The following is a 23,141-nucleotide window of genomic DNA, read 5'->3' as shown; positions in this document are numbered from 1 at the left end:
CTTAATCATTCTCATTGCTCTTCTCTGCACTCTTTCCAGAGTCTCAACATCTTTTTTTAAATACCGTAACAACCAAAACTGGATGCAGTATTCCAAGTGTGGCCTTACCATGGCACTTAAAAGTGCTATTAACACTTGACGTGATATCTATCCCCATTGTGGTTTGCTTAATCTCTTCTGATCCCTTTCGCTGCGATCTCTCCACTCTAGGGGATAGGAGGAGAAAAAAAAAACAGGCATGGGGAATTCTGGGGTTTTACCAAGGCACTTAAATGTGCTATTAACACTTGACGTGATATCTATCCCCATTGTGGTTTGCTTAATCTCTTCTGATCCCTTTCCCTGCGATCTCTCCACTCTAGGGGGTAGGAGGGGAAAAAAAAAACAGGCATGGGGAATTCTGGGGTCTTACCAAGGCATTAAAAAGTGCTGTTAACACTTGACGTGATATCTATCCCCATTGTGGTTTGCTTAATCTCTTCTGATCCCTTTTGCTGCGATCTCTCTACTCTAGGGGATAGGAGGAGAAAAAAAAACCAGACATGGGGAATTCTGGGGTCTTACCAAGGCACTTAAAAGTGCTGTTAACACTTGACATGATATCTATCTCCATTGTGGTTTGCTTAATCTCTTCTAATCCCTTTCTCTTTAGTCTCTCCACTTTAGGGGGTAGGAGGAAAAATAAAACAAGCATGGCTGACTGGGGAATTCTGGGGTCTTACCAAGGCATTAAAAAGTGCTATTCACACTTCACACGATATGTATCCCCATTGTGGTTTGCTTATTCTCTTCTAATCCCTTTCTCTTTAGTCTCTCCACTTTAGGGGGTAGGAGGAAAAATAAAACAAGCATGGCTGACTGGGGAATTCTGGGGTCTTACTAAGGCCTTATAAAGTGATATTAACTGATGCTATCCTTCTGTTAATGCAGTCTAGGATTGTGTTGGCCTTTTTGGCTGCCGACGCACACTCCTGCCTCACACTTAAGTGGTCATCTACTAGGACTCCAAGATCCTTCTCACAGTTACTACTATTGAGCTACGTTTCACTCAATCTGTATATAGACATTTGGGTTTTCTTGCCTAAGGGTAAAACTTTACTTTTTGCTACATTGAATTTCATTTTGTTAGACAGGGCCCAGGGTTCAAGTCCTGAGTTCCTGGGAATTTTATCCCGCCCAGCCTGGCATGGCACGAATTGGGAACGATGGGCTTTGTGAATCTTCCCATGGAGGGGTACGGAAGAAGAGAGGAGATGCCTTTTTAAGAATGACAGCAAATCCTCTTCCGAATTCTGCCCAAACAGCTTCTTTTACATTTCGACTGAGAGCCACGACGGAGCGTAACATTTCCGTCGCTGAGCGAGACATTCGTTAAGTGAGTCTTGCCCCGTTTTGCCACCATTCTTGCCACGGTTGTTAAGCGGATCACTGCGGTTGTTAAGCCAGTCACACAGTTGTTCAGTGAATCCGATTTCCCCAAGGACTTGGCTCGTCGGAAGGTCGCAAAACGGGGTCGTATGACACCCACCCCACCCCACCCCGGGACGCTGCAGCCGTCATAAATACGAGTCGGTGGCCAAGTGTCTGAGTTTTGATCTATTGGGGATGCCGCCACTGTGTGAAAAACAGTCGTTAAGTCCCTTTTTTTTTTCAGTGCCTTTGAACGGTCACTAAATGAATCGTCGTAAGTCGAGGACCACCTGTGTTCCATTTCCAAAGAGTTTGAGGGGCAAAGGAAATATTCTTGGCTGCAGGGCGAGGAAAAACGGTGAGTTTTATTTTTTAAAAAGAAGTCGTGGGGAAGGTTGTTGTTGATATATATTTTGTATATATAGACATAAATATATATATATATATATATATATATATATATATATAAACATCCAGCGTGCAAAAAGAGAAGTTTGAGAGCGGACGAAAAAGTCCCCAGTTCTGCTCAAAAGCAACATGATTTTGCTGGGCACTTTTCAATTACGTTCTATGAGGAAGCCCATGGCAGCTGCTGCTGCCCTCCTGACCCCATAAGCCACAGCTGCCCCCGCTCCCCGTCTGGAAGGCCCCGGAGGGCCCCAACCACAGCCACGTCGGCTGGGATGATGGGACTTGGGCTTCTCAGCCATCTTGGAGGTGAGGGCGGGGAAGAGTTGCCAGAAATAGCATAGTGGTCTGTCTGTCTTTCTTTTCTTTTTCTTTTTCTTTCTTTCTTTCTTCTTTCTTTCTTTCTTTCTTTCTTTCTCTTTCTTCTTTCTTTCTTTCTTTCCTTCCTTCTTTTTCATTTTTTCTTTTTCTTTCCTTTTTCTTTTCTTTCTTTCTTTCTTCCTCTTTTTTCTTTGCTTTTTTTCTTTCTCTTTTTCTTTCTTCATTTTTTTCTTTCCTTTCTTTTTCTTTTTTCTTTCCTTCCTTCCTTCTTTCTTTCTTCTTTCTTTCTTTCCTTCCTTCCTTCTTTTTCATTTTTTCTTTTTCTTTCCTTTTTCTTTTCTTTTTCTTTCTTCCTCTTTTTTTCTTTGCTTTTTTCTTTTTTTCTTTCTTCATTTTTTTCTTTCCTTTCTTTTTTCTTTCCTTCTTTCTTTTTCATTTTTTCTTTCTTTCCTTTTCCTTTTTTCTTTCTTTCTTCCTCTTCCTCTTTATTTTTTCTTTGCTTTTTTCTTTCTTTTTCTTTCATTTTTTTCTTCCTTCCTTCCTTTTTCTTTCCTTTTTCTTTCCTTCTTTCTTTTTCATTTTTTCTTTCCTTTCTTTTTTCTTTTTCTTTCTTTCTCTTCCTTTTTTCTTTTTTCTTTGCTTTTTTTTCTTTTTCTTTGTTTCTGTTTGTTTTTCTTCTTTCTTTTTCTCTTTCTTTCTCTCTCTTTTTCTGTCTTCCTTCCTTCCTTCCTTCCTTCCTTCCTTCCCTCCCTCCCCTCTTTCCTTTCCTTTCCTTCTCTTCTTTCCTTCCTTCTTTCTCTACCCACTGCCAGGAGTTCGATCCTGACCGGCTCAAGGTTGATTCAGCCTTCCATCCTTCTGTGGTGGGTTAAATAAGGACCCAGATTGTTGGGGGGCCAGAGGCTGACTCTGTAAACCACTTAGAGACGGTTGTAAAAGCACTATGAAGTGGTATATAACTGCTGATGCTTGGGAGGGAAGGAAGGAAGGAAGGAGAAGAGAGGGAGGGAGGGAGGGAAGAGAAAAAGGCAAAAAGAAAAAAAGAAATGAAGGAAGGAAGGAAGGAGAGATGGGAAGGAAAAGAGAGGGAGGGAGGAAGGGAAGGAAGAGAAAAATCCAAAAAGAAAGAAATGAAGGAAGGAGAGATGGGAAGGGAAAGAGAGGGAGGGAGGAAGGGAAGGAAGAGAAAAAGGCAAGAAGAAAGAAATGAAGGAAGGAAGGAGAGATGGGAAGGAAGGAAAAGAGAGGGAGGGAGGAAGGGAAGGAAGAGAAAAAGGCAAGAAGAAAGAAATGAAGGAAGGGAAAGAGAGGGAGGGAGGAAGGAAGGGAAGGAAGAGAAAAAGGCAAAAAGAAAGAAAGAAACGAAGGAGAGATGGGAAAGAAGGAAAAGAGAGGGAGGGAGGAAAGGAAGAGAAAAAGGCAAGAAGAAAAAAATGAAGGAAGGAGAGATGGAAGGAAGGAAAAGAGGGAGGGAGGAAGGGAAGGAAGAGAAAAAGGCAAAAAGAAAGAAAGAAATGAAGGAAGGAAGGAGAGATGGGAAGGAAGGAAAAGAGAGGGAGGACGGGAAGGAAGAGAAAAAGGCAAGAAGAAAGAAAGAAAAGAAGGAAGGAGATGGGAAGGAAGGAAAAGAGAGGGAGGGAAGGAGGGAAGAGAAAAAGGCAAAAAGAAAGAAAGAAATGAAGGAAGGAGAGATGGGAAGGAAGGAAAAGAGAGGGAGGGAGGGAGGAAAGGAAGGAAGAGAAAAAGGCAAAAAGAAAGAAAGAAATGAAGGAAGGAGAGATGGGAAGGAAAGAAAAGAGAGGGAGGGAAAGAAGAGAAAAAGGCAAGAAGAAAGAAAGAAAGGAAGGAAGGAGCGATGGGAAGGAAAGAAAGGAAAATGAGGAGAAGGAAGGAAGGAAGCCGTAATGACACAGTGGTTAGAATGCAGTATTGCAGGCCGATTCTGCCCGCTGCCAGCAGTTCGATCCTGACCGACTCAAGGTTGTTTCCATCCTTCCTTCTGCGATCGGTAAAACAAGGACCCAGATTGTTGTGGGGCAAGAGGCTGACTCTGTAAACCCCTTAGCGAGGGCTGGAAAGCAATGTCTAGGTGCTATCTGCCCTCAAGACGACGTGTGCATGCGCCCGCCGGAAACCTGAAGAGTAGCTAGCTAGCTACGGCGTGCATGTCCATAGAGAAGGCTCGACGTGCCACCTCTGACACGCGTGACATAGGTTTGCCATCACGGCTGTAAGGCATTACACGCCAAAACTACTACACACAAGGAGTCCGTCCCTCCCCCCCGCATGCCATCACTCTGCTAAACACTTAATTCCCACAACACTTGTTGTCTCTTATGCGCTGGGATGTCACACCACCTAGTAGGGCTGTGCTACTATTAACTTCCTCCTCTTTCCTATGACTTATTCCGTGTCTTCTTACGACTACCGCTTTGTTGCCTGGGTCTCACAATTCATATTGTTTTATTTAGTATCCTACCGTAGGATGGTTTACGTCGATGGCTGATTTAGTATCCTGTGAGTGCCACAGAGTGTTGTGTTTTAGGATTTACGATGAACGTATTCAATGATTTTAATCACGATTTATCACTCGTTGGCTTTGTACGCTGAGAACTTACGCGCCTGAGACAAATTCCTTATGTGACTCCAAACATAATTTCTAATTCTAATTCAATTCTATTTCAATTCAATTCTAATTCAATTCTATTTCAATTCAATTCTAATTCTATTCTAATTTCTAATTCTAATTCAATTCTAATTTCTAATTCTAATTCAATTCTATATCAATTCAATTTTAATTCTATTCTAATTTCTAATTCTAATTCAATTCTATATCAATTCAATTCTAATTCAATTCTATATCAATTCAATTCTAATTCAATTCTATTTCAATTCCATTCTATTTCAATTCAATTCTAATTTCTATTTCTAATCCAATCCAATTCTAATTCAATTCTATTTCATTTCTATTTCTAATTCAATTCTATTTCAATTCAATTCTAATTCAATTCTAATTTCTATTTCTAATTCTATTCTATTTTAATTCAATTCTAATTTCTAATTCTAATTCAATTCTATTTCAATTCAATTCTAATTCAATTCCATTCTCATTCAACTCTAATTCCAATTAATTCTAATTCTATTTCTAATTCAATTCTATTTCAGTTCAATTCTCACTCAATTCAATTCTCATTCTCATTCAATTCTAATTCTAATTCTAATTCTAATTCTAATTCTAATTCTAATTCTAATTCTAATTCTAATTCTAATTCTATTGCAACCACCCTCACTGCCATCCTGCCCCAAGGTTATTTCTCCGTAAATCCTTCGTTCAATTCACGAGGAAGACATGAAGGGGATCCGTGTTTATTGCTCAGGTGTTCGCAAAAACATACAATAACGTGCGTAGACTTGAATGATAGAAAGCTTTGCTTGAAATACGGAGTTGGAAGTGGCTTGCTTCGAGCAAAAAAACGGCGGCAGGTGATGGAAATAAGGCGCGTATACAGGTAGCCCTCTACTTACGACCAAAATTGAGCCCAAAATTTCCGTTGCTAAGGGAAACGTTTCTGCAGGGGGTTGGACTAGAAGACCTCCAAGGTCCCTTCCAACTCAGCGAATGTTGGAAAGATTGTACGATGCAACATGGAGTCTCCATCCGAAATAACACACTGAAAATAAAAATACTAGTTGCGTTTGACATGGAAAATGGAGCGAAGAATCACAAGTTGTGGCAAAAGCTAAAACAAAGAGAGGGACTTTGGTGTCATCAATCATCATCAATCCTCTTTTAATAATTCCTTGTGGGATGGAGCCTGGGCAACTGAATGGAGCTGAGCATTTTACTGGCCGGATGCCTTTCCTGTCACCAATGCGGAGGTTTTTTTCGGCAGATATATTGTCAGTGTGGCCAGAGAGAGAAAAATCTGCCTCTACCTAGGATCGAACTCCCAGCCTCCTGATTCTGAGGTGAGAGCTCCACCTCTGACCAGAGTCACTATGAATCAAGACAAATACTAAAAAAATAAAAAAATAAAAAAATTGTGGGTCCTGGTATAATTTTTAGTAAAAATGGGAAGATGGAAGAGTTTGACGATGTCCAAAAATCTGGTGGAGAGATAGTGGTGCCCGTTGGGAAGAAATGAATGTTTTATCAAAACGCAGGGAGTCCTCGACTTACGACAATTGAGGCCCAAATTTCTGTTGCTCAGCAGTGAGACGTTTTGTTAAGGGAATTTTGCCTCGTTTTACGACCTTTCTTGCCAGAGCCGTTATTAAAGGGAATTGCTGCAGGTATTAAGTTGGTAACCCGGTTGTTAAGTGAATCGGGCCACCCCTTTGACTTTTGCAACAGTCGGGAACACTGCCGCCGTCATAAATACGAGTCAGCTGCCAAGCGTCCGAATTTCGATCACGTGACGGGGGAGGGGGGGCGGGACGCTGCGACGGTCGTAGGTGTGAAAACCGATTCTAAGTCGCTTTTTTCAGGGATGTTGCGACTTCCAACGGTCACTAAATGAATGTCGTGGACGACTTGTAAGTGGAAATCGCTGGCTGTGAGAATGAGCTTCTGTGTATTTTGTGATGCCAAAATTGTACAAGACTCGGGGTCAAGAATGACGGCGTGCCCAAAGAATGGACATGGGGTACAAATTTGAACGGTTTCCTTCCGGAAGTTTGTGGGTACCGGAAGTTTTTAAAAAGGAAATTGGACAACCGTTTTTCTGAAATTGGGTAGAGGGTTTCCTGTTTGAGTAGGGGGTTGGGATAGATGACCTCTGAGTTCCCTTTCAACTCCTGGTGGATTCTGAATCATGTGCTGAACCTATTGGGCCAAACAGACCAAACCAGAACATAAAGGCAAACCAGAACATAAACCAGAACATAAAGGCAGGCACCATTTGTTTGATGTTACAAAGGCACTGAACAGAACAACTTAAGACCGTTTTTCACACTTACGACCGTGGCGGCCTCCTCGTGGTTGCGCGGATCAAAATCCAGAACGCTTGGCCACCGACTCGTATTGCCGTGTCCTCCTTTTGCGGCCTTCCGATGAGCGGAGTCAATGGGGGGGAAGAAGCCAGGTTCGCTGAACCACTGTGTGACTCATTTAACAACGGCGATGAATTGCTGGCACGGAAAGTCGTAAAAAGGGGGGCAAAGCTCCCTGAACAGATTTGGGGGGTTGGGTGGGGGGGAAGAAAACCGAGCGTGTCTCACGGGAACGACCGAAGAAGCAAGTCAGAAGCGGAAGGGAGAACCGAACGCATGACTCGGTCTAAGGAAGGCAGTGGCGCATGTAAAAAAAGTGACTTAGGACTGTTCCTCACCCTTACGACCGTGGCAGCATCCCCGCAGTCACCTGACCAACATTCAGGCGCTTGGCCACTGCCTCATATTTATGACGGCGGCATTGTTCCGAGGTTACGTGATCCCCTTTTTCGACTTTCCGACGAGCGAAGTCCATGGGGAAGCTGCGCCGGTCATTAAACAGGTCATTCAGTGATTTTGCCTGATTTTGTGTCTCTCTGTGTGCGTCATTAAGAAAAGTGGTAGTCGTTAAGCGAACCCGTGTCGTTTTTTTTCCAGAAAAATTGTCATGAATCCCTTTGTCATAAATGGGGGGGGGGGCGGGATTGCTGAGCGGCCCCCAAAACGGTCACGTAACATGGGGGTGGGGAGAGACTTCGGAACTTCGAATCCCTGTTTTAAATCCCGGGTGCAACGTCAGTCATAAATCGAGGACTATCTGTATTTTGCTTCCTCTGGTCCAGATACAGATAAACAGAGTTGGAAGGGAGACCAAGCAGACTTCCAACTGTTACTCTGTTACTGTTAAAAGGCTTCGGTTGCAGCTCAGCGGATTCACAAAACCCCCCCAATAACTCCGTCTCAGCAGAAACACAACATAAATCTCGGGCAAACAAGCGGAACGAGCCGATTATAGGAATCAAACAATCTTAACGTCCCTCTTGGGAAAAAAAACCCCCGTTTCAGAAAAAGGAAGTGCAGTGGGTTTGACGTACACAAACAGGAAGTTGAGTGGGGATGAGTCTGGCGCGGCCAACGCTCGGCACCCACGCGGGGACACGGGAGGTCAACGATACACAACCAAGGGCCCCCTTGCAAAGCGACGACAGCCGCAAAATCTGTTGCGTTCTACTTTTATTTCGATGCTGTGCGGTAAAACGGGAAGGTGCCCACTTTCTCTCCGTGCCAGAGGGCACCGTGCGTTGTTGTGGCGAGCGGGGAAGGCTGCATGGAGTGTGGCGGTGAAAGCAACGGTGTCGGGGGGAAAAAGATGGGCACGGTATTTCGCCCCCTCCCTGCCCCTTTCCTATAAAATAAACGAGTTGCGTTAAGCCATGTGGGCAGTGACGGCGAGGGGAGGGGGCTGCCCATTGCAACCATTCCAAAGAGGGAAAGGCCATCTCCTCACAGGTTTGGTTGCCTCAGTGGCCCTGCGCGAGAATGCTCCCAGGGGCTGCGGTTCTTGACGCCCCTTGGCGATGCTGCGTTCGCAACTGCACGCACCTTTTGCCAACACTGCGTCCATGGACGCAGGCGTGTATAATCTTTTGCGACACCGGATATTTTTAGATGGAGGTCAGCTTTGGCAAAAGTTCATCTGCAGGCAACAATGCAACCTTTTGGGTGCGACCGTTTGCGGCGCTGCATTTGTTGGCGCCTGCGGCTTCTTTCTACGACGCTGCATTTGCAGGCGCGTCTAATTTCTGCAACACCGCATTTTTAGATGCAGATAACCTTTTGCAAAACTTCATCTGCGGACACAAGGCAACCTTCTGCCACGCTGCCTTTGGGGGCGTGTGCAAGATTTTGCGACGCTGCATTTGTAGGTGCGTGTAATTGTTGCAACGTCGAATTTGTAGACGCGGGTAACGTCTTGCAGCGCCAACTGGGGTTTTCGCACCTTCCATTTCCGAGTGGTTGTCTGAACGCCCTCTCTTACTGAAACTGACCACGGGGCAGGGCTCGGCCCCGTTCCCCGCTTTCCAGCCAATGGGGAACTTCGACCTTTCGACCCTTCGGCCTTCCTTGTTCGGCGAAAGCCCGGTGTCCACTTCCTTGGGGTTCTGCCGCCCCCTGCTGGCTGGGACCCAAACATCAGTCTGTGGAGCCAGATGTCCACCACAGGTCCTTCCTGAGCGGCCCCCACAATTCTGCTTGGTTGTGTGCGGTCGCATCGCGTCAACGTCGTACCACACCAAGATGGCAGGGATCCTTCCAAACATCCAGTGAGCCCAATAAGGAAGCAGAATAAAAGTATCAAAATACAAAATGGATGATGCCACGGTGCCCAGCCAGGGTGTGAAGCATAACAAGCGCCGGGAATATACACACAATCCGGGCAAGAAACGGGATTAAATAAACCGGAGTCTACACACGTCACTGAGCCAGTTCCTCGTTGTTTGAATCCGTTGTCGGATTCCTGCGGTTGTTCGGACTGCAAAGTCTGCCACAAAGTGAAGGCGCAGCGCCCGGTTAGACCCCCCCTCCCCTGCCCCACCACCCTTTTTGCTGCTGGTACCCGGGTGGACGTTGGAACAACGGCCCCGAAAGCAGGAAAAGGGAGAATTGCCGGTCCAGAAACGAAAAGGAACAACCGGTACACTGCTCTGCGCTCGGACGCGCCCGCCATACGGAAGGCAGCAACGGGCAGGCTCCGTTCCTCCTCTCTGGTTCTGCGGAGCCCACCCCGGACCCCAGCCCTGCGGTCTTCCCGCTGCCCAGTCTTCTCAGTGGACTTGGAAGAGGCCGAAATAGGTGAGGTAGCGGTCCGCTTTCAGACGGACATCCGGGATGGTGCGAAGACGGATGGAGGCTTCGGGACGCAGGAGAAGCAATCCGGACACCTGACAAACGTGCAGTTCGGCTTCCCGGGGTCCCGAGCTAGTAGGGGGGAACTGCTCCAAACAGCGCAAGGCGAGCTGGCCGCTCAACATCACGTCCAGCTTCATGTAGACCGTCTTCCCCTCGTTGAAGTGGACCTGGCAACGCGGAGAGGAGGAGAAACACAGACGACAGGAAATGTTGGGCTCAATTCTCAATCAAGGAGAGAAAGCAGCCTAGAACTAAGGAGAAATTTCCCTGACAGTGAGGACAATTAGCCGGCGGAACTGCCTGCCACCAGAAGTTGTGGGTGCTCCAACACTGGAGGTTTTTAAGAAGAGGCTCGACAGCCACTTGCCTGAAATGGTATAGGGTTTCCTGTCTGAGCAGGGGGTTGGACTAGAAGACCTCCAAGGTCCCTTCCAACTCTGTCATTCTGTTAATTGTGGTCGTAAATTGAGGACTAACTGTACTTATATCTGGTCACAGCTGTCGTTCAAAGTTACGACCTACTTGAAAAAGGAGACATCTACATCTGAAGTTTTGTTGGTCAGCCCCTACACACACAGACACGCATAGAGAGTGTCCTCAACTTACGTCCACAAATGAACTAAGTGAGACATTTGTTAAATAGGGTTAGCCCCATTTTACGACTTTTCTTGCCTCAGTCATTAAGCGAATTCCTGCCATTGCTAAGTTAGTCAGATGGTCGTTAAGTGAATCTGGGCTTCCTCAAGGACTTTACTTGTCACAAAAGGGGGAATCACGTGACCCTGGAGACGCTGTGACCGTCATAAATGTGAATCAGCCGCCAAGCGTCGGAACGCTTGATCACCTGACCACAGGGAGGCCACAACGGTCATAAGTGTGAACAACGGATCCCGAGTCGCTCTTTTCCAGTGGCATTGCGACTTCAAACGGTCACTAAGAGTACCGTTGTAAGTCGAGGACAACCTGTTACTTATGACGGTCACAGTGTCCCTTCACCTTCTGGCAAGCAAAGTCAATGGGGGAAGCTGGATTCGGTTAATGACCGCGTGACTCACAGAACAACCGCAATGGCCGCCTGTAGCAGTGTTTTTCAAGGAGAATTCTGGGAGTTGAAATCCGCCCCTTTTAACGTCGCCAAAGTTGAAACAATACTGAATCATTTAATTAACTATCTTGAAATGTCCCCCTTCCTTCCAATCCTGGCGTCCTCTTCCTACCCAAAGCAACCAATGTCCCAGAATGCTTTGCTCTTCCTTACCCACAAAGCCCCTGCTTTTCCGCTCACCTGGCAGTACAGGTAATAAAGGCCCCGTTTGATCACCGTGAATTCTCCGCGGCTGTTGTCGTAGCGCAGCGGGTTGGTGGCGTTGAGCTTGGCTTCCGCCCATCCGCGGATGGTCCCGTTGGCATCTGGAGGGCGAGGGAGACGGGCGAGGGGGGAGGGAGAAGTGAACATTGGGTCCCCAGCCCCTCCGCTGTGGGGAGGTGTCCGCCGAAGGCCTCGCCCATAGCCTCCCACCACAGGAGGCAGTGCCGAACGACACAACGGCCGAGCTGCCCTTCCAGCGAGGGACAATGTCGCCCACTTTTGGGGTTGGGTGGTGCAGGCTGGCGCGAGGAACTTGACTTAGGGGCAAGGAGGGCGGGTGGGAGGCCAGCAACTCAGGTGGGCCAGGGGGCAGGCAAACGTTTCCCCACCCCACCCCCAACCCTCGAAGTGTTACCTGCCTGCATCCCAGCTCGTCCTACGGTGGCTTGCACTGAAAGAGAGACCGAGAAAGAGAGAGAGAGAGAAAGGGAGAAAGAAGGGAGGGAGGGAGGAAGGAAGAAAGGAAGGAAGGAAGGAAGAAAGTAAGAGGGAGGGAGGGGGGAAAGGAGGGAGGGAGGGAGGAGAAGGAAGGAAGGAAGGAAGGAAAAGGGAGGCAGGGGAGAAAGAAGGGAGGGAGGAAGGAAGGAAGAAAGGAAGGAAGGAAGGAAAAGGGAGGCATGGGAGAAAGAAGGGAGGAAGGAAGGGAGGGAGGGAGGGGAAAGGAGGGAGGGAGGAAGGAAATAAGAGGGAGGGAGGGGGAAAGGAGGGAGGGAGGGAAAGGGAGGAAGGAAGGAAAAGGGAGGCAGGGGAGAAAGAAGGGAGGGAGGGAGGGGAAAGGAGGGAGGGAGGAAGGGAGGGAGAAAGGAGGGAGGGAGGGAGGGGAAGGAAGAAAGGAAGGAAACGGGCGGCAGGGGAGAAAGAAGGGAGGAAGGAAGGAAATAAGAGGGAGGGAGGGGGAAAGGAGGAGGAAAGGAGGGAGGGGAAGGAAGGAAGGAAAAGGGGGGCAGGGGGAAAGGGGGGAAGGAGGGAGGGAGGAAGGAAGGAAAGGGAGGGAGGGAAGAATACAGGAGATGAGAAGGTGAAAGAAAGAAAGAAAGAAAGAAAGAAAGAAAGAAAGAAAGAAAGAAAGAAAGAAAGAAAGAAAGAAAGGGACGGAGGAAAGAAGGGGAGAGAAAGAAAAAAGAAAAAGAAAGAAAATAAAAGGGAGTGAAGGAGAAAGAAAGAGAGAGTTGGAAGGAAGGAAGGGAAAAAGAAAGAGAGAGAGAGAGAGAGAGAGAGAGAGAGAGAGAAAGAAAGAAAGAAAGAAAGAAAGAAAGAAAGAAAGAAAGAAAGAAAGAAAGAAAGAAAGAAAGAAAGAAAGAATCAGTCTGATGGACGGAGGCAAGGAAGCCCCTCCCTCCGTCCCCCCACAAAGGCTCTGGCATCTCGCTGAGGACCAGGGGAGACCCTCCCTCACCTTCATAGTGAGCGGCGCAGATGGTTCCCATCCGGCAAGGCCGTAATCGCTTCCCTTTCTCAGCTGAAAAAGAGGGAGGAGGGGGGTTATTTGGGTGGGGGAAGGACCCCAGAAAAAAAGACAACAGCAGCAGCCCTCAATTTTCCTGGCCAGTCCTCGACTTACAACGGTTCATTTAGTGACCATTCAAAGTTACAACCTCACTGAAAAAAAAGTGACATAGGACCGTTTTTCACACTTACGACCGTTGTAGCCTCTCCCACGGTCACCTGAATCAAATTCGGACACTTGGCCCACTGATTCGTATTTATGACGGTCGCAGTGTCCCGGGGTCACATGATGATCCCCTTTTGCGACCTTCGGACAAGCAAAATCAAAGGGGAAGGCAGATTCATTTAACTGTGTGACTCACTTAACGACTGCGGTGATTCGCTTAACAACGGTGGCAAGAAGGGCCGTAAAATGGGACAAAACGCCTTTAACGAGTGTCTCGCTTAGCGACGGAAATGTTGAGCTCAATTGTGGTTGTACGTGCAATCACTCTCGCCCCCCTAACTGATTTATGTAGGTGGTCCTCGACTTATGACCACAATGGGGGACAAGTTTTCTCGCTACGCAAGGCAGTCGTTAAGCAAATCGTGCTCGGTTTTGCAACTTTTGCAACTAAATCACTGCCGTTCTTAAATGAATTGTACGGTCGCTAAGCGAATCCGGCTCCCCCTCCATTGACTCTGCTTGTTGGAAACCGGCTGGGAAGGTCACAACGGGCGATCACATGACCGCGGCGAATGCTGCAATGGTCATAAGTGCGAGGAACGGTCGTAAGTCATTTTTTTTCCCGTGCTGCTGTAACTTTGAACGGTCGCTAAACGAATAACGTTCGTAAGTCGAGGGCTACCTGTATTACGTTTAAGGTGTTCTGTCCCCCACTCTTAGAAAGGAGCAAACTCACCTTGCCTTCGATGCCGCAGCGCCCCCTCCTGGGCAAAATGGTGCAAGAACTTGCCTTGGTTATTCCAGCTGGAGGAGAGCACCACCTAGAGGAGAAGAGAGGTACTGCAGGTGACACAAAATGTTGGCAAAAATTGTCAAAATCCGGACACGTTTTAGTCAATTCCAATCCCTAATTGGGCCAAGGCAGCTTTGCAGCCACTACAAAGCCCATCGGTGCAAAAGACGGGACACGCTCCGCGAACGTCTCGAAGCAGCGAGCCAAGCCGCGTGCTCCAGGAAAAAAAAATAACCAGCTTCATTCAAGCCGCTACAATCCAGAAAGGAATTAATTGGCCGATCCGGTTTGCTTAATTCTCCCTCAATTTGTCCTTCTTTCCCACAACGAAACCACAACCACAACAAAAATATGGTTGCGCGTTTCCGGCTTAAATCTCTTAAAATCGTTTACAAAAAATTCAAAATATTTTGTAAAAAAAACCCCAAAAACTTGTCCCCATTGTGGTCATAAGTCGAGGACCACCTACATAAATCAGTTGGGGGGGGGTTAGAGCGATTGCTTTCTCTCTGTCTTCTAAGAGGGAGTCCTCGACGTACGACCACAATTGAGCCCAAAATTTCCATCGCTAAGTGAGACAATTGTTAAAGGAGTTTTGTCCCATTTTACGGCCTTTCTTACCACCGTTGTTAAGCCGATCACCGCAGTCGTTAAGTGAGTCACACGGTTAAAAAAGAAATTTAGTCTAAAAAAAGAAATTTAGTCTAGAATTTAATCTAAAAAAAGAAATTTAGTCTAAAATTTAGTCTAAAAAAGGAAATTTAGTCTAAAATTTAGTCTAAAAAAAAGAAATTTAGGCTAAAATTTAGTCTAAAAAAAGAAATTTGGGCTAAAATTTAGTCTAAAAAAGAAATTTAGGCTAAAATTTAGTCTAAAAAAAGAAAAATAGTCTAAAATTTAGTCTAAAAAACGAAATTTAGTTAAAATTTAGTCTTAAAAAAAAGAAATTTAGTCTAAAATTTAGTCTAAAAAAAAAGAAATTTAGCCTAAAAGACCTTCGGAACGAGATTTTCCAGATTTACGAAACACAGGAGCAGCAATTATTCATGCTGGGCTAATGGAACCTCCATTTTCAGAGGCAGTCTACCCCAGAATATCAATAGCTTGCACGGAGAGTGGGGGAAACAAGGAAAATCTCCTAATTATTATTAATTTATTAATTTGCACTTATTGATTGCTGGCAAGAGAAGGGTAGGTTACATTGGCAGAGGGCTCTTTGAATATTTTCTCTCCTCCATGCTGGTTTCATCCTGGCTTATTCAAGAGCAGGTTTAAGGCAAGCTTATTTCCCCAAAGGTGGGTGATTTTTCTGGGATTTTGGGGTGGGTGGGGGATGATTAGATTAAGAGTACATTAACAGAGTGGAAGGGACCTTGTAGGTCATCTAGTCCACCCCTCGAAGCAGGAAACCCTACACCGTTTCTGGATGAAGGGCAACACGGAGCTTTAAAGCTGTGTGGTTGTGCGAAAGCTTTTTGGCAAACTCAAGAGAAGCATTGACTCCTGAGGAGACCCCCCCCCAAAATATCAGAATTTCCTCTTTGCGTGATACGGACAGTCCTCAATTTACGGCCAGAATTGACAGCGACTTTTCCGTTGCTAAGCGAGAAAGCGGTGGAGCGAGTTTTGCCCCCTTTTTTTGCAACTTGATGCTAAGCGAGACATCGGTTAAGGAGTTCTGTCCCATTTTGCGACCTTTCTTGCCGCCGTCATAAAGTGAGTCACTGCGGTTGTTAAGTGAGTCACATGGTCATTAAAGCAAATCCGGTTCCCTGTTGACTTTGCTGGTCAGAAAGTTACAAAACGGTTATATATTTTGGCCTCAACTGAGCCCAAAATATCTGTTGTTAAGTAAAACACTTGTTACGTGCATTTTGCTCCGTTTTACGACCTTCCGTGCCACCGTCGTGAAGTGAATCCCGGCAGTTGTTAAGTGAGTCACGCGGTCGTGAAGCGAATCCGGCTTTCCCCGTTGATTTTGCTGGTCACAGAAGGCCGCAAAAGGGGATCGTGTGACCCCGGGCTATTTTAACCGTCATAAATATGAGATACTGCAACCGTCATAACTACGAGCCAACTGCCAAGCGTCTGAATTTTGATCACGTGATCATGGGGGGGGGAATGCCGCCACAGTCGTAAGTGTGAAAAACGGTCAAAAATCACTTTTTTTTCCGTTGTCACTTTAAACCGTCACTAAACAAAAACGGTCGTAGGTCGAGGACCACCTGTATACTAGACAAACGGCAGAAAAACAGTTTGCAAAGTTTCCCCTTTTGTGCATGGCTTAACAAAAGAAATGGTCGCTTACCGGCTCCAGTTCCTCCGATGACAGTTTCTGAGGACCAGAAAGAAAAAGCACAAATCAAACCACCGGACTACACAAACCATCCTCCCCTACCACCGTCGTCCTTTCCGAAGAAGGAAGAGGCCAGTTTGAACGTGAAACCCAATTTTTCCGTGTACGATTTTGGCTAAAGAACCAGAATCGAACCAAACATCCCAGGATTAAAAAAAAAAAAAAGCAGTCCTCTAGTTATGACCAGAATACTTCCTGCCTATCACGGTCGTAAATCGAGTGATCCTTGCAACCAACCTGATTTTACGACTTTATTTTTTTTAAACGGCGGTCGTTCAGGGAAGCCCTGGCTCGCTTAGCGGCCGTTTTTGCCCAAAATTGGAAAAAAAAAATATCCATTTTGCAGAAAACCGTCACAAACGCAGTTACATGCAAACGGACGTAAATATGAAACAGTTGTCAGGTGACCAGCGTGCGGTCCCAGGACCGGAGGAGGGGGGGGCAACCTTGGGAGCTGGGTGATGCTTCCCCTCCCCCCGTGGAGGTCCGTCATAACTTGAACTGTCACTAAGCAAGTCGTCGTAAATCAAGGACTATGTGAAACCAAGATGGGTTTATGAGATGGATAAAAATTGTGTATCTAACACAACTTTGACAGCTTCCAAATGTGTGAATTTCAACTCCCGGTTGTGCAAATATTATTTTTTTGGGGTAGACAAATATTTTCTCACGTTTTGCCCCTTTAAGACTTGTGGGACTTCAATTCCCAGAATTCCTCAGCCAGCCATTTGCTAAAAATCAAGGACTATTACATTGGCCACATCCCCGCCGTCTATTAAAAAAATTATCCAATCAAAAAATGTGATAAAAATAGTCCAGCCCCATTTCTTCATGCTGGCTAGGGAATTCTGGGAGTTGAAGTCCACAGGTCTTAAAGTTGCCAACATTGAAAATTGGCTGAAAAATCAGATTTTGACCCCATTTGGATCCTAGACCAATTTCATTTGATACAGGCAGTCCTCGACCTACGACCCCAATTGAGCCTAATGTTTCTGTCGCTATGCGAGACACTCATTAAGTGCAATTTCGCCCAATTTTACGTCCTTTCTTGTTACCGTTGTTAAGTGAATCACTGCGACGGTTGAGCTAGTAACCCGGGCGTTAAGTCAATCCCTGCGGTGGTTAAATTGGCTACAAAGCCGTTAAGTGAAATCTGGCTTCCCCGTTGACTTTGTTCGTTGGAAAGCCGCCAAAGCGGACACTGCAACCGTCATAAATATGAGTCGGTTTGATCCGGTGACCACGAGGATGCTGCAATGGTAGCTAAGTGTCAAAAATTGTCACTTTTTTTCAGTGCCATTGTAACTTCGAACAGTAACTAAACAAACTGTCATAAATCAAAGACTAACTGTGTTTTAACTGGTTAGCCATCAATCTAAGGTCCCTTCCAGCTTCTATTCTATTCTATTCTATTCTATTCTATTCTATTCTATTCTATTCTATTCTATTCTATTCTATTCATTTTATTTTTTCTATTATATTCTCTTCTCTTCTCTTCTCTTCTCTTCTCTTCTCTTCTCTTCTATTCTATTCTCTATTCTATTTTATTCTTTTTTCTATCATATTCTCTATCTATTCTATTCTTTCTATTCTATTCTATTCTCTATTCTATTCTGTATTATTCTATTATTCTATTCTCTATTTATTCTATTCTATTTTTTCTATCATATTCTCTATCTATTCTATTCTATTCTTTCTATTCTATTCTATTCTATTCTCTACTATTCTATTCTCTATTATTCTACTTTATTCTATTCTATTTTATTCTATTCTACCTTTTCTATTCTATTCTCTATTTATTCTATTCTATCCTATTTTCTATTAATTCTATTCTATTTTTTCTATTAGATTGTATTCTCTATTCTATTCTCTAATTATTTTATTCTTTTTTCTATTATATTCTCTATCTATTCTATTCTATTCTTTCTATTCTATTCTCTATTTATTCTATTCTATTCTATTTTTTTATTCTATTCTATTCTCTACTATTCTATTCTCTATTATTCTACTTTATTTTATTCTATTCTACCTTTTTTATTCTATTCTCTATTTATTCTATTTATTCTATTCTATTTTTTCTATTATATTTATCTATTCTATTCTATTCTTTCTATTCTATTCTCTATTTATTCTATTCTATTCTATTTTTCTATTCTATTCTCTACTATTCTATTCTATTCTCTATTATTCTACTTTATTTTATTCTATTTTATTCTATTCTACCTTTTTTATTCTATTCTCTATTTATTCTATTTATTTTATTCTATTTTTTCTATTCTATTCTCTATTCTATTCTATTCTTTCTATTCTATTCTCTACTATTCTATTCTCTGTTATTCTACTTTATTCTATTCTATTTTTTCTATTCTATTCTCTACTATTCTATTCTCTATTATTCTACCTTATTTTATTCTATTTTATTCTATTCTACCTTTTCTATTCTATTCTCTATTAATTCTATTCTATTTTTTCTATTAGATTGTATTCTCTATTGTATTCCATTCCATTCCATTCCATCGTATCGTATCCCTGGGAAAATCCATTTGAAATTTATATTTGAAATTTATAAGAGGGTTGAAGGCGCCAGGCCGGAGTGGAGGTTGCTATGGCAACATAGCAAAACAGATGTCCCAATTCCCCAGCTGTTTCGGGCCTTGCACAAAAAAAAATATATATATATATATTTTTTAAAAAGCCAAGTTGCCGATTGTTTTGCGCTCAGCTGGTGGCGAGGTTTTTAAAGTTAAAAAAAAAAAATATGTGTAGCTTGGAGGGAAGCCAAACCTATCTAAGTTTAGCCCCAGCAGCGGAACAGAGCTCAAAAAAAAAATAAATCACGAGTTTATTTTATTTTATTTTTGTAATCCGCTGGGCCTGTTCCGCAGGCAAGTGGCACTTATGGGGTTGGGGAGGCACCTTCTCCAGATGTGGGGACGGAGAGCTCCGAACATCTGGGGACACCTGTTTGGGGGCGTTGTGAGGGCCTGAAATCGTATCCAAGTTTGTATTTAATAACCTCTTTCTGAGCTCCGGCACAAAGAGTTCAAACCAAAACAACAACAAAAAATATATGTTTTTCTGGAATCAAAAATATATATGTTTTTTTCTCCCCCAACTCCCAGCCGGTTGTAGCAAGAGGAAAAATAATTAAAAATAACTCTTTGTTACGTGAACAAGAGTTTGAAGAAGAAATAAGGCCTAGGCTAGGAATTTTGAGGGGAATAAAGGGCGGAACTCCCAAAGCCCTCTGCACATGCTCCGTGGTTCTCTCTTTCAGTCTATCGATTGATTGATTGATTTTATTGATTGATCGGTTTGTATCCTGCCTTTTATTTTTTACAAAGTAGCCAAGGAGGGGGAAACATATCAAATACGTGTTCCTCCTCCTATTAATGCAGAACAACAATCCTGTGAGGTGGGGCGGAGAGAGAGAGAGAGAGAGAGAGATTAAGGCACAACTAGAACTCCCTGTCTCCTGGTGTCTGGTTCAAAGTCACCCAGTTGCCTTTCACACCTAAGATAGAACTAGAACTCACTGTCTCCTGGTGGTTGGCCTAAAGTCACCGAACTGACTTTCATGTTAAGGCACAACTAGAACTCCCTGTCTCCTGGTGACTTGTTCAAAGTCACCCAGTTGCCTGTCACACCTAAGATAGGACTAGAACTCACCGTCTCCTGGTGGCTGGCCCAAAGTCACCCAACTGACTTTCATGGTTAAGGCACAACTAGAACTCCCTGTCTCCTGGTGACTTGTTCAAAGTCACCCAGTTGCCTGTCACACCTAAGATAGGACTAGAACTCACCGTCTCCTGGTGGTTGGCCCAAAGTCACCCAACTGGCTTTTCATGGCTAAAGTGGGACTAGAATTCACGGTCTCCTGGTGTTTTACCCCCAAGTCATCTAGCTGGATTTCATGGCTAAGGCAGGACTAGAACTCACCATCTCCTAGCAATCGGCCCAAAGTCACCCAGCCAGCTTTCGTGCCTGAGGCAGGACTAGAACTCACCATCTCCCAGTGATTTTTTGCCAAAGTCACCCAGCCGGCTTTCACGTCTAAGGCAGGACTAGAACTCACCATCTCCTAGTTTCTAGCCTACTGCCTTAACCATTAGACCAAACGGGCCCAAAACGGCAAAAACGGCAAGTGTTAAAAATTGCATTTCTTTTTGTCATGCCAACCTTAACCAACCAGTTCTGGGATCGAATCCTCCAGGCCTCTTCAGCCCCACAAAACAGCTGGCTGGAGGAAGGGGAGACGGGACCCCGGCCAGCCCAGGCAGCCGTCCAGCCTCCCAAGGCCAGGCCAGGCCAGGCCAGCTGCTGAGTGTGGGGTCCAAGGGTGGGGTGGGAATTACAGTGCAAAGGGGGAGCTGTGCCCCTCACCTCCGACCCCCCCCCCCACACCCAAAGCCTCTCACTTGGCGGTCTCAGGCGGACTCCCCCCGCCCCCAAAAAAGAGGAAAGGCTCTGATTTGTGGCTTGGCCCCCCTCCTCTTTTAAAGCACGCATCTCCAATTCTCATTACAGCATGCATTCTCACCCCACCCCCTCCCCAAATTCTCCCCCGCCCTGAAAAGTTTGGGAAGGTGGAGGGGGCGTCTCATCCACATGGGGATGGAGCGGGCGGGGGGGCAGGAAAATTCAGACCCTCGGCATGGCCGAGGAGGGGGCTTTGCCAGACGAAGAGGTTGGTTAAGGCAAGGAAGCGTCCCCACCCACCCACCCACGGAGCAGCCCCCTCTCCCCCAGGGGCCGCCCCACCACAGCTGTGGGCCAAACCCTTTTCCCACGGAGGGGGGCAGGCAAAAAGGAAGTGTGGGGGGGGTTGGGACACTTTTGAAAGTTCTTTAAGGAACTTCTCACCAGCCACATGTGCTGCGGGCGCCCGGCGTTCGTACGCCACAGGTTGAGCCCCAATTGGGCAGGTGAGCAGGAGTGACGGGGGGGGGTCTCCTGTGGCCCAGGTGGGGCTAAGAGGCGGGGCCTATCTGGCTCCCCACCAAGGAGGAGCCCTCTCCCCAGCTGCCTTTGATACCCTCCCTCTCCCCATACACCTGAGTAGAATGAGAGTGGGGGGGTCTCGCGTTCCACCCACCCCTACTGGGGGCGGGAGGGTAAAAAGGAGACCTCGGCAGCTGAGACCCCTCCAACTTGAGACCCAGTGCAGGTGAGGGGGATGAGAGTGGGGGTCCTGCTTCCCCCGTCCGCCCCACCCACCAGCGGATGGGGGGTGGTGGCAAGAAGGGATACCCTCCCCAGTGGCCAAGCCCCCTCCTCCTTCAAGCCCCGTGGAACAGGTGAATGGGGTGAGAATGGGGGGGGGGTCCTCGTATCTTGTCCCACATTCCAGGGAAAGGGGGCAAGGATACCCCCTCCTCGGCCTCCAAGCCTCCTCCTCCCAATAGATGGGCAGGGTACGGTAAGGGTCCCGCATCCTGTCTGGGGACCAGAAGAGACCCCTCCCCATCAGCCGAGACCCCTTCGCCTTCAACTTTTAGGGGAAGATCAGTGGGCTGAGAGTGGGGGGGGGATCTTGCACCCTGTCTCATACCCCTTGGGGGGGGCAAGAAGGGACAACCGCCCCCTAAGCAAGGGCCCAGATTTGCAAGACCCCTTCGCCTTCAGTAGTTGAGCGGGGTGAGGGTCCCACAGGAAGAGCCCCCTCCCCAGCAGCCGAGACCCCTTCACTTTTTCAGGGCAGCCCCCTTCGCCTTCAGCAGATGAGTGGGGTGGGGTGGGGGTCCCGTGTCCTTACCCCTTCCCTCCAGGCGATGAGGGCAAGAAGAGACCCCCCCCTCCCCAGCAGCCGAGACAGGTGAGTGAGGTGGGAGTGACGGGAGGGTCCTGTCCCACCCAGTTGCCCACCCACCAGGGAAAGGGGGTAAGGACACCCCCTCCTCGGCCTCCAAGACAAGACGAGCAGGGTGAGGGGGGGGTCCCACCAGGAGAGACCCCTCCCCAGCAGCCGAGACAGGTGAGTGAGATGGGAGTGAGGAGGGGGGGTCCTGTCCCATCCAGTTGCCCACCCACCAGGGAAAGGGGGTAAGGACACCCCCTCCTCGGCCTCCAAGACGAGTAGGGTGGGGTGGTCCCACCAGGAGAGACCCCTCCCCAGCGGCTGAGGGAGGGGGGTGAAGGGGGGGTCAGAGTTGGGGGGTCTCTCCTCCTGCTTCTCCCCCCTCCCACCACCACCAAGCCAGGGAGCGGGGGGGGGGGGGTGGGCAAAAGAAGGGACCCCCCTCCCAGGTCGCCCCCCCCTCACCTGGCCTGCGGCGGGGGTCTCGGTCCGGCCGGCGTGGCGGGGCCAGGCGGCCAGCAAGAGGCTGAGCGAGGCGAGGAGCAGCGCGGAGAAGGAGGCCAGCGCCAGAGCCAGCAGCACCAGCCGGCCGGGCGGGTCCCGTGCCCGGCGGCGCCTGCCCATGGCGCTCCTGCAGCCGGCCGGAGCTGTGGCCGGAGGAGGCGGAGGAGGAGGAAGCCAGCCCGCGAGGCCGCCGAAGGGAAGCCGAGCTCGGCCGGCCGCCAGCAGCAGAAGCAGCAGCAGCGCCCGGTGCCTCGAAGAGGCGCAGCCCGGGAACTGCGGGGCAGGCAACGCCCGCCGGAGGGGCTGGGCCGAGAGAGGAGAGAGAGACACACACACACAGAGAGCCGGGACGGGCGCAGAGCCTCCCCGGACGGGAGCAGTCTACCTTAGGGCCAAAGTTTTGAGGGTCCTTTCCTGCCGCTGGTGGAAGGCTTCCCGGCAGAACCCATTCATCCACCAGCCCGCATCAGCTTGGGGAAAGTGTGGGACGGGAAGAGCCTCCCCGAACTGGAGCAGTCTACCTTAGGGCCAAAGTTTTGGGGTCCTTTCCTGCCGCTGGTCGAAGGTGTCCCGGCAGGGTGGAACTCCAGAACCCATCATCCAGCAGCCCGCATCAGCTTGGGGAAAGTGTGGGATCGGAAGAGCCTCCCCGAACTGGAGCAGTCTACCTTAGGGCCAAAGTTTTGGGGTCCTTTCCTGCCGCTGGTGGAAGGCTTCCCGGCAGAACCC

At 47.2% G+C, this 23,141-nt stretch overlaps 1 protein-coding gene across 1 annotated transcript in view; it reads right to left on the bottom strand.

The window, feature by feature from the left end:
- The window catches only part of TNFSF12 (TNF superfamily member 12), a 43,316-nt gene extending 20,784 nt beyond the window's left edge, over positions 1 to 22,532 (bottom strand). The window contains exons 1-9 of the mRNA XM_070954528.1: positions 22,374 to 22,532; positions 16,064 to 16,090; positions 13,699 to 13,783; positions 12,747 to 12,809; positions 11,706 to 11,741; positions 11,267 to 11,391; positions 9,906 to 10,148; positions 8,905 to 9,269; positions 7,502 to 7,613 (exon numbers count right to left, since the gene is read on the bottom strand). Coding sequence (XP_070810629.1) covers positions 7,502 to 7,613; positions 8,905 to 9,269; positions 9,906 to 10,148; positions 11,267 to 11,391; positions 11,706 to 11,741; positions 12,747 to 12,809; positions 13,699 to 13,783; positions 16,064 to 16,090; positions 22,374 to 22,532 — 1,215 coding nt within the window. The remainder of the gene's footprint in view (positions 1 to 7,501; positions 7,614 to 8,904; positions 9,270 to 9,905; positions 10,149 to 11,266; positions 11,392 to 11,705; positions 11,742 to 12,746; positions 12,810 to 13,698; positions 13,784 to 16,063; positions 16,091 to 22,373) is intronic.
- Between the last annotated feature and the right edge of the window lie 609 nt (positions 22,533 to 23,141).

This window comes from Pituophis catenifer, unplaced genomic scaffold (genome assembly GCF_029215685.1).
Source record: "Pituophis catenifer annectens isolate HBS135680 unplaced genomic scaffold, rPitCat1.0.hap2 SCAF_15, whole genome shotgun sequence".
Taxonomy (NCBI): Eukaryota; Metazoa; Chordata; class Lepidosauria; order Squamata; family Colubridae; genus Pituophis; species Pituophis catenifer.
This window is presented reverse-complemented; position numbering and strand designations above follow the sequence as displayed.